Here is a 10,502-nt window from a genome sequence, read left to right as displayed (position 1 = left end):
ATTAGTGTCCAATTATCGTTGGAAAACAAGTTTTCTTATTTAGGAACCTGTACATGATGGGTGAAAGAAACTCTTGTGACCTTTTTGAAGGTTGGTTTGTTTCAAACAGAAATGAGTTCTGTTCATTTATTTTATTTCTGAATATGCTGTACAGAATTTAACAGTAAAATTGATTCAGAGTACTATTTCATTCCATACACACCACATCTTAAAAATAAAAGAAAATAAAACTATTCTTTCTAAACATGTTTTCAATTTGGAAGTATATACTGATTTTCACGTACATTCACAACACATTAATGCATATGCCATTTTTATTCTTTAAACCTTGCAGTGAGAAACTGAGTAAAAACTATTTGGTTTATCATGTTGGCACCTTGGGTAATAAAGCATCCTTTTCTCTTGTAAAACCAGAGTGCATGCAGCACGTTTCCGGTTATAAGATTTGGCCTCCTTCCTCCAAACCCATTACAGAAAGCCTTCAAGTAACCTGAACAGCAGTGAGTCAGGTCACAGAGCTGTCAGATTCTTATGATCCACTGTTGTCAGGAACAGAGTACCACGCACACCTCTCACTGCCATACAATTATCTAAATAAGCAAATTTTATGTCATTTCAGATTTATTGACAAGAAGTGATTACCCTGTTTAAATGGCAGATAAATGCAGAAAATCGTTTGAATTTGTGTTCCATTTTAAATAAAAACTGCCAATCGGCAAAGCAGGTAAAATTATCGTTTATAGCTTTTCAAAAACACAAAAGTCTTAAGAAAAGCTTTAACTCTTAAAAAAAATGGAGCTGCCAACAGGGAAGGAACATTGTCAAGAAATCAAAATGGCCAAATCAGATATTTACATTTGCTTATAAAGGTAGTTCTTAATGCACACTGAATGGTGTACTATTATTAGTGGTGAACCACTTGGAATAGGATTGTATTGATTCGAGTAATCCCAGTCTTTATCCCTTGGATTCAAACGTTGTTGGGATTGTAGCACAGCATGTTGAGTTTGATGTTCTCATCCCAGTGGCGCAGTAGCAGAAACAGCTGCCGGGCCGCCCCTTTTAAGCCCGCCAGATCTATGCCCTCGGGTAGCTGCTGGGCCCGCAGCCAGGAGTCGGCCTTGGCAGCAATGAGCTCCCACTCCACAAAGAACCCCGCGCACTGGTGCTCCAGCCAGGCCAGCGCCACCGCGGTCGCCCAGCTGGAGCTCTGCAGGTCCTGCTGAGCCAGCTGCTCCCCTGAGGGCTCCAGACTGGCCCCTCCGGCCTCGGACTGCACGGGTGAGCCCTCGAACATGTCTGTCTCGGACCCTCGCCCGCTGTCCGCCTGCTGGAACCCCCCGCCCGGGTCGGAACACACCCCGTCTGAGCGCAGGCAGTCCAGGAGGGCGTTCATTGGGTCCCCCTCGGAGAAACGCTCCCGGCTGGGTCCCGGCTCGGCTTCCGGGGCGTGAGGGGCCGCGGGCTTGGCAGGGGTGCGGGGGGAGGTGCAGCGGGATGGGGGGCTCAGGCTGCTGCGGTGGCTGGAGAAGGGGGAGGCTCTCTTCAGGCGCTCCAGGGGGATCTGAACGTACTCCGAGTACAGATCGGTGAGGAGGAACGCCCCCGACGCCAGCTGCAGGCGCACCTAAACTCAGAGTAACAGGGAGAAAAAGGGCATGTCAATATATTCTGTACATTAGCATTTGCAATACTGTGTGCGCAGAAAGCATGTGTACATTGTTCTTGGTTTTAAAATCAGTGTATTTCTTACTTATTTTGGAAAAAGAAAGGAAGATAGACTATTATGGGGCTGCTGATGTGTATCCTTCACCTAAGAAGGGAAGGTAAACATTCATGGTTTTTCTTGGTTTCATACCAAACAACTCCAGTGCTCACTGTAATACCTGAAAAAGCCAGCAAGGTGCAGTATATGCATCTGGAGTACAACAGTTGGATAACAGTGCGGCAGCCTTACCAGAGGCAGGTAGTCGATAGTCTCTGCTTCAGAGGATCTCTCTGTCTCAGCAGACAGACAATGTGGCTTGAGGGGCACCTGCTTTGTTGAAGAGTTGGAGCTTCTGAGTCTTCCTAGGCTGAATCTGCGCACAAATGCACATACTGACCCTTATACAGATGTGCTTTACAGCCATCTTTGGCATTCCTCACTAAAACTGTGAGTACTTTGTTTACGTTTCAGTACCATTTTAGGTCCTTTTTTATCAAAGGCATTCTTTTTGATATCACATCAGCTTTTCTTAGTCTGACATGCACATGCCTTGGATAGTGCTGTAACCATCATGAAACGAAGAGTGTTTACATTAGCCAGAAGCTTAAAAGACATTCAAAGGAAAATTAATAATTCCTTCAAGTGCCATGCTGTGAGTCATGACAAGGGCTTACCTGGAGCCAAAGAAGCTGTCCGCAGACTTGCTCTCCACAGAGCGCTGGGAACGCACTGACATGGCAGAGGGGCTGGCTGGGTACCAGCTACCTCCTGTACCTTCACAACACAGCAGATATTAATGATATGTGAAACAGGCCTAGCATGCCAGAGCTCTGCTTTATTGATCTTGAAATGCCAGCAGCACTCTCCTCCAAACAGAGACTTACTTATTATTTGGATGAGCTGTAACAGTAGACCCATTCCAGATTTCAAGGATGCTTTATTAGTCTGAATTCTGTATATTTAAATGACTTTATTTCACACCTGAAGCTGGTTCATCAAAGGGGTTTTAGCTGTGACTTGGTTATATAGTGAAAATAAACAGCAAAATCTAATTAAGAATCATTTTACATTCCTCACACCCAAACTGTACACAAAGGCATTCTTTTACAGTACGGAACATCCTTCACACGGTCTATTAACAGCAAAAGAATGTGAACCTGGGTCAGCTTTATACTGCATCCCACCGTAAGGAATCTTTGGAATTCACTAGGAATGCCAACATCCAAGACAAAAGCGTCATGGAGCGAAATTGTGGTTTAACCTGCTTGGCTTAACCTCCCAGCCAGAGGACAAGGAGACCAGGACCCCACGCAGGGTGACCAAGGGACAGCTGCAGAGGTGGAGGTGGGATGCAAGAGAGAGAGATAGGGATCTCGTAGGTATTTATAGCATCTGGGAGAGGAATGGATTGTTTGGAGTGATTGCTATTTACTGACAGCTGAGTCTGATTGTACTTGGTTGTTGTCATCCCTCCCGAACGTCCGTTATAAACTCCACTAAGCACGTCAGCATCCTGAACACTGGAATTACCCAGTCCCGAGGCGGATATTAATGTAATGAAATATTTAAACTTTTAAGAATGAAAGACACAATGCCACATTAAACAGGTACTGGTGGTACTCACTGCTGTCGCAGGATGTCATGCTGCGAGGTGAGGCAGGAGTATCATCCCTGTCTGGGGACAGAATAGGAGAAGTGGGTAGCTGAGAACCAAGACATTTTAATTTGCTAAAACTTTGGAATATATCAAGAAGAAACTGAGGGAGATACAGGGATTAATTTGCTACTAGTAACCAAATGATCCGATGTGCCAAATATCATCAAACCTTTATTCAGTTTCTAATAATACAGCACCATTAAATGGGGCTTAATGGTTTACCCAATGGACTGCCCATGTACCTACTCTCAGTTTTTGGGGAGTTGGATTACATCCCTTAAGGCAACACATCATGCCAGCAGCCATATCACCCTGCAACTCACAACTGGCAACCCACTGAAGCTAAGCAGGTGTGAGCCTGGTCAGTACCTGGATGGGAGACCTCCTGGGGAAAACTAAGGTTGCTGCTGGAAGAGGTGTTAGTGGGACCAGCAGGGGGTGCTCACCCTGTGGTCCATGTGGGTCCTAATGCCCCAGTATAGTGACGGGGACACTATACTGTAAACAGGCACCGTCCTTCGGATGAGACGGAAAACCGAGGTCCTGACTCTGTGGTCATTAAAAATCCCAGGGTGTTTCTTGAAAAGAGTAGGGGTGTAACCCCGGTGTTGGCCCTCACCAATCATGGCCTCCTAATAATCCCCATCTATGAATTGGTTTCATTACTCTGCTCTCCTCCCCACTGATAGCTGATGTGTGGTGAGCGTTCTGGCGCACTATGGCTGCTGTCCCATCATCCAGGTGGGGACTACACATTGGTGGTGACTGTCATTACCTGTAAAGTGCTTTGAGTGGAGTGTCCACAAAAGCGCTATATAAGTGTAAGCAATTATTATTATCTCAGAATATTCTCAGAATATGAACAGATCAGGAAATACAGTGTTTTCTCTGGAGGACACTGGGCATGAAAAGTGCTGCCGTCTGCTGCATGTCAGTCTGTAGAACAGCGAAGGTAGAGGGAACCAGAGAGTTGTGGGTTATTACCTGTGGACAAGAATGTGTCTTCAAACTCCTCCGAGTCGTGGCTGGAAGGTCTGCGGCCCAGCCCCATAGAGTATGTCCTCTGCCGCCGACTGCTTGAGTGGGAGCTCCTGTGAGTCCCAAAACGCACCCCTGTCAATCACAGCACTCAAGATTAATCCAATATGTCGGAAGACGTAAACTTTTTAACAATGTCATTCCTTCAATTCTAATGCAGCACACTAAGAAACAGCTTGGAATGGGCATGCCTTTCTTCCCTGTATTACACTGTACACATGCAGTATACAGAATTGATCTTTCTTTTGTGATTTTGACAAAGGTACAGTACAAGAAATTACGAAGGTAAAACCTTTACTGTATTTTGACTTGGGCATTGTAGTTTTACATTTTTGTGATGAAGACATTGAAATTTTAGACGACTCATTACTATCCATTTTTTAACCATTTCATCCAATTCAGGCTCAGGGGGGAGCCTATTCCAGAAAGCAGTGGGTGCGAGGTGTGACACACCGTGGACGGGACGCCAGTCCAATGCTGGGCACACACACAGGCATTCACACTTAAAAGATGCTCAGAAAAAAAACATCTCAAAGGGAAGGCAGTCCATTTTTCCCTTCACACACCAAAATAGAGCACAATCTCATCTTCATTTCTAAGTGCACTTAGGTTATAATGTTCTGTTGACCATGTCAAAGCATTAGTGAAGTACTGTACCTGCATTTCGCACTTCCAAAGAGCCTACCAAGCCCTCGTTAGTGCTGGCGTCAACAACTGTGAAGGCTGTGTACATGCTGATGGTGTTACAGCCCTTGCTTGTTTGAATGGCTTTCGTACGATATCTCTTAGCTGGCCCTGTTCACAAAAAACAAGACATTTAGGATACAAAAACCTATGGTGACCGAACTTAGAGTAACAATATTCAGTTTGCCAACAGTTAAGCCACATTTCATCTGATAACCACAAAGAAAGACTGTCCAGCAACACCCAATGAGTGGGTTCCTAGAAGGAAAAGATCTGAATTCAGGAAAGAGGTTTGTGGGGAAACAAATGGAAAACATTTGCCTGCAATCAAATGGATCACAGCGTGCTGAGCTGATGAATGACCAAGCTTGTAATAATTTATAGGCACCCACAAGGATATAACTTCAGTGATAAGGAAAAAAATCCCAAAGTATTGGAATTCATTGATGAAATGCTGTTTCACAATATCTGTATGATATCACAAGCTAATTCGCATTTCAAAATGAATTCGCTGTTGAGTTTGCTGTTTGCTGTTGCTCAAACAGTAAAGGTGTTTGCTTTAGTGTAGAAGAAATCTACACTCAATATGTCTTGGGTTCAACTGTGGGTCATGTCACAAGTCAGCTGTAACTTGGATTCCCCAGATGGTGGTGCAGCAGATTGTTGTTGTCTCTGAGGCTGGTCCACCAGAACTCTTTTGGTTGTACAGAAAACAGCATCACATGCAACTTCTCAGATGCCTGCTGTGACATCAGTGAGAGATAACACTGCTTCCTTCTTCCACACTAATTTTCTTGCCGGGTATTGGAGCGAAGGGGTTACACAGAGTCAAAGGATGAATGGTTCACTTGGGTGGAGAGGTCAGAGGTCAGAGGTCAGAGGAGCATGGCTGCCTTTCCTCAATCCTCTCTGCTTATTTCACAAATCTCTGTGATTTTGGATATAACGAAATAGCTGACATTTCCAAATTGGTTGGGTATCAAAAATTGTTAACATTTTGTTAACTAATCTGAAATAGTCAGATTTTGCTTTCAATGGCACTCATAGCTCAATGAGTATCCTATTCAAGGACCAGTAAATTGCTTTATTACACCTGGTGCACGTCTAACATGAAGACTGACATACAGTATCCACCCTGTAGGGTGCTTCTTTCTCACCGTGCTCAATGTCTGACTCCCTCTCAGCCATGTTCTCAAAGTCCCGGATGACAGAACGAGCAGTCAGCTGATGCATCATCTCCTCCCAGCCATCCGTTCTGCTGCCAGGCCCCTGTGGAACCAGCAACAGCTCCAGGTTGACCTTCACTTCCCAGGACACTGGCTTGCCAGCCAAAAGGCCTTGAATGATGGAACGGCACTGGGTCAGAGGAGGAGGGGTTTCCTCAGCAGGAGCCGCAGTGAAGAGATACTCAGGATCTGTAAAGGAGTCCCAGTCCAGCGGGGAGGCAGGGAACAGGAGGCTGTCTGAAGCCAGGGGAAGAGAAGAAAGATCATTCATAGTCTCACATTCAGGATCACTGTTAGAAGTAATTAGCAGTTCAGACAATCTTTACAGAGCCTGCTCCTCTACAAACCACCCTTTATCGTGTTCCTCAGGCATCCTACAATACTATTCACATGGTCTTTGCTCACTGTTCTACAGCCCTGTTGCTGTGTGGATGTGTTGTTAAATGAACTCTGACACTGTTACTAAGTGTTGCTTTATAATTTATTAATTTAGTTTACCAGGAAACAGTTCTAGCATGAACTGCTATCACATTGCCCACACAATGGCAGCTCTACAGGTCTACGGGGGGCTGCACCATGCTCACTGGAGTCGGTGAGACTCCTGCGGGAGAGAGCTCCCCGGGGCGTAGGCTGCGTCTCCCCGTCGCTCTCCTCCAGCCTCCCGCCAAGTGTCTGGTCGAATGACACCTTCTCCAGCGCCCGCCGCAGCCGGTGCATGTCCAGCTCGCCCTGTGGAGAGGAGAAGCTGCGGCCCGACATGGCCGAGCGTGCCAGCGTCCTCTGCCTCCAGCGAGACTCCTCCGAGTTGGGCACTGCCCCCGCCTGCAACGCAGGGTGGGCCAGGGGTTAACACTGAAGACGTGGCGCTCAGTAAAAATGCCACGGACCCACAAGGCTTTTCTCACCTTTCCATTCGAGGATTCATTGCGTGGTGGTGCGGGGGCCTGTTTCCAAGGGGACTCCCACCGTGACAGGCTCTTCCGCTCTGGCTGTGACACCTTTTCCAGACCTTGGGGCAGAGAGCCTGTTTCCAAGACGAGGTCACGGGCACCTGGAGATTCACTGCTCGAGGAGCCATGAGGCAGGCCTCTCTCACTGCTGACGGAGCATCGCGTTAGTACATACTGTTCCTGAATGTATGAGGCCTGCAGGATCCTCTTCCGGACATCGCTCGATGACTCCATCTCCCCTCCTGCAGTACACAACCTTGTGTCAAGTTTTCAGTTTCGACTGTCAGTAAGTATGAGCTTTCGATACGGGACTTATGCTTTACACTGTAACTTAACTGTTGCTCTTTTAAATATAAGGTTTATAATAAACCCTAAACAGGTTAATGAATAAAAAGTGTGAAACAAGTGCCCTGAGAGCAAGAGAAAATATGTATACAAAAAAATCAACATAACTATTGACCTGTGCCTGTGTCCGTAGGCCTGGCACAGGAAAATTCAGAAGAAATCTCTCGAGAGATCTCTCTGAGGGCCTCCTCAATGTCACAACGTTCGGAGGGCCCCGGAGAGGGGCGCCGGATATCTGCAGTGGAGGGAGTGGAGAGCTCATCCTGAGACTGAGCAAATACAGAACTGACCGACCCCCGAGATAGCCCCTTGGCTCCATGACCCTTCAACTGGGACAAAGAACAGAGATCCATTCAATTATGGAACAGGAAGATTGTCTTGGGTAAGTGCTAATATCTAATTCACAACAGGTTGTGTAACTGTGCTTTAGGATGGAAAGTCCCTCTAAACTTACCCCAGCCTTCCTGCTTCGAAAGGAAGATACGTCATACAGAGTGCAGTAGCCAATCAAGCAGTCACCAGGATAGAGCGGGGCAATTTCATTGGGCGAGAGAAGTGCCTCCATGTTATCTGGCACATACCAGTCAATTCGAATGTCGGTAATTGCAGGTTCAAAGGCCTTCTTCAGGGACTTCATCAGCTGAGATGAAGCAAAGGAAGGAAATCATGAGAGGTGTTTTTGTACTAGAAATGGTTTGGCAATTCTACAGGGATCTGTTCTCCTAGACTCAATGGAAGCTAAAAATCCTGAAATTAAAATCAAAAGGAATGATTTTAGAATGAGAAAGAAAAATAACCATTACAATAACAAATGTAGAACTATTATCTATGGAATTTCAGAGAAAATTCAGACTCTTCAGTCATGTATTTGGCCTATTTGCTGAACTAACTACAGTAGAAAAACTGAAGTGAAAAATCACCAAGAAACGGCAAACTTGTGCATTACTTTCTGTTAGAACTATGGAAAATACAGTAAGTATCTGCTATTTATATACAGAATATATATATATACTCAAGCATGAAAGGAAACATCAGTTGCAAAAAAAATGAACAAAGCTATAATCAATGACAAAAATTGTAGCAGGTGTGCTACAATTCATAATTCTGTGAAAATACATTCTGTAAAAAACAGACATGGTTGGTAAATTACTAAATTAGTTACGCTGATTAGCATTTGTATTAACTATCAAGGGCTCTACTGTGAAAGTCACAGCTTGAGAGTTCATTTGTTCATCCTTAAAATAATCAATGGGGTTTACATCTGATAAGCAGAACAGCAGAGTTATAGTTTCATGTCACAAGAAACCTCTAGTTACAGGAGCAGCATGAGGAGGTACTGTATGTTGTCCTGCTGGAATTATATCATCTCAGGATGTAGGGCAGTTAGTGTAAGTGGGTCTCAGGACTTGATCAATGTAGCACTGAACAGTCAGGTTGCCATCAATCACTACCAGAGGAGTTCTTTACCAGCTAGCAACACGGGAGGTAACATATTGGGTTCTTTTCTGCTTCTCTCATTTTTGCTTTTTACCTAATTTTACATCTTGAGGCTAAAGCAACTTATTACCTTTGCTCCAGCCACCCTCTCGAAAGTTGGCAAAACTACCAAAATGACACTAAGAACATTTAATTAAAATCCAAAATTAATTTACAGCTGGGTCTCCACACTTGCAAGGCTGCGGTGCAGTGAATCAAATACTGTAGTAAAGCCAAGTCTACCCCTATACCATTGCATAATACGCTACAATATTGTACGTAGTACGTATAGTTAAACGACATAAGTAACCCTCCCTTATATGATAATTAAAGTACTAATGCATTGGCTTTAAATCAATTTGAATAAAATTGCTCAACTACAGTAAAAGAAACAACAGTAATCACAAACCTATAGTTATCCATTAAAATCACATGAATCCTCTTCTACATCAGGCTCGCACTTTCTCTCTCTGCCTCTATGACTATCACCCCACTCCGCAGTGATGCAATAGAACCGTCAAGTTGTCTTCAGCCTGCCATTCCCCAAGCAACAGACACAGAACCAGAGTCTTTGTTACAGTATAAAAACAAGACCACCTTAAGATGCAGGTGCTGGGCTAGGAGCAGGGGGCAGGGAGTAGCTCACTTCCTAGCTACTGTAGATTAATCACTCAATCCTAGTCTGTTGCGCTTCTAATTTGAAAGCTGTGGTTAACAGCCTTAGAATCGGTTTCATCCTGCACCGCTCTTCTTTCATCCAAGACCCCATCAGCCAGACCGAATCGCAAGTATGGAAATGAGCAGACAACGAGACCCCACTGTACCCCAATCGAGACCCCAATATCCTGGAAGCATAATACATTGAGTGATAACTTTCCCTCGCTGCTCTGCACATGGATTCTTCCCAGTCCACTTCAGGTGCCGGCCATCCTATTGCTTGCTCTAGGGCTCACCTTGGGCTGCAGCCTCTCCTCTTCACTCAAGAACTCTGTACTCCCGCCTGTCGCCTTGGCGATCCCATGGAGGAGTCGTCTACACGCTAGAGGGCCCAACCCCAAACCAAAGCACCTGTAACCAGTAAAGTGAATTGGTTGTAAAAAACGTTTAAGTCATAAAACTGTACCATTATTTTTAAACCACCTGAACATACAATAGTACAAGTAGAGTTAAGTTTAGCAGGAATGGAAGTTGATCTGAACTGTGACTTTATGCCCATTGGTGACACAGAACTACTGCCTCATAGCTCCTGGTACCGATTCCATCTTAGTGCAGCTACATATTCCCAACCCTGGTCCTGGAGAAACACTGTGTCTGTGCTTGCCTGTTTAGACATAAACATATTTCTTTATTTATTCTAGTTCTGCGTGTCAAAATACCCTTCTTCTAGGGTAGTTTTCTTTCATTACTTCAGCATGCAG

At 44.9% G+C, this 10,502-nt stretch overlaps 1 protein-coding gene across 5 annotated transcripts in view; it reads right to left on the bottom strand.

The window, feature by feature from the left end:
- Positions 1–91: 91 nt before the first annotated feature.
- Positions 92–10,502, bottom strand: part of vwa5b2 (von Willebrand factor A domain containing 5B2) — a 29,065-nt gene continuing 18,654 nt past the window's right edge. For all 5 annotated transcript variants that reach the window (XM_069197257.1, XM_069197261.1, XM_069197258.1 and 2 more), the window contains 12 exons: positions 10,038–10,152; positions 8,063–8,248; positions 7,724–7,937; positions 7,219–7,505; positions 6,898–7,135; positions 6,245–6,550; positions 5,061–5,198; positions 4,350–4,478; positions 3,333–3,383; positions 2,383–2,482; positions 1,958–2,081; positions 92–1,627 (listed from right to left, as the gene is read on the bottom strand). In XM_069197257.1, the coding sequence (XP_069053358.1) occupies positions 971–1,627; positions 1,958–2,081; positions 2,383–2,482; positions 3,333–3,383; positions 4,350–4,478; positions 5,061–5,198; positions 6,245–6,550; positions 6,898–7,135; positions 7,219–7,505; positions 7,724–7,937; positions 8,063–8,248; positions 10,038–10,152 (2,545 nt within the window). In that variant the 3' untranslated portion in view covers positions 92–970. The remainder of the gene's footprint in view (positions 1,628–1,957; positions 2,082–2,382; positions 2,483–3,332; positions 3,384–4,349; positions 4,479–5,060; positions 5,199–6,244; positions 6,551–6,897; positions 7,136–7,218; positions 7,506–7,723; positions 7,938–8,062; positions 8,249–10,037; positions 10,153–10,502) is intronic.

Source organism: Lepisosteus oculatus, chromosome 13, assembly GCF_040954835.1.
Source record: "Lepisosteus oculatus isolate fLepOcu1 chromosome 13, fLepOcu1.hap2, whole genome shotgun sequence".
NCBI classification, from domain to species: domain Eukaryota; kingdom Metazoa; phylum Chordata; class Actinopteri; order Semionotiformes; family Lepisosteidae; genus Lepisosteus; species Lepisosteus oculatus.
Note: the sequence above shows the minus strand (reverse complement) of the source record. Positions and strands in the feature narration are given on the sequence as shown.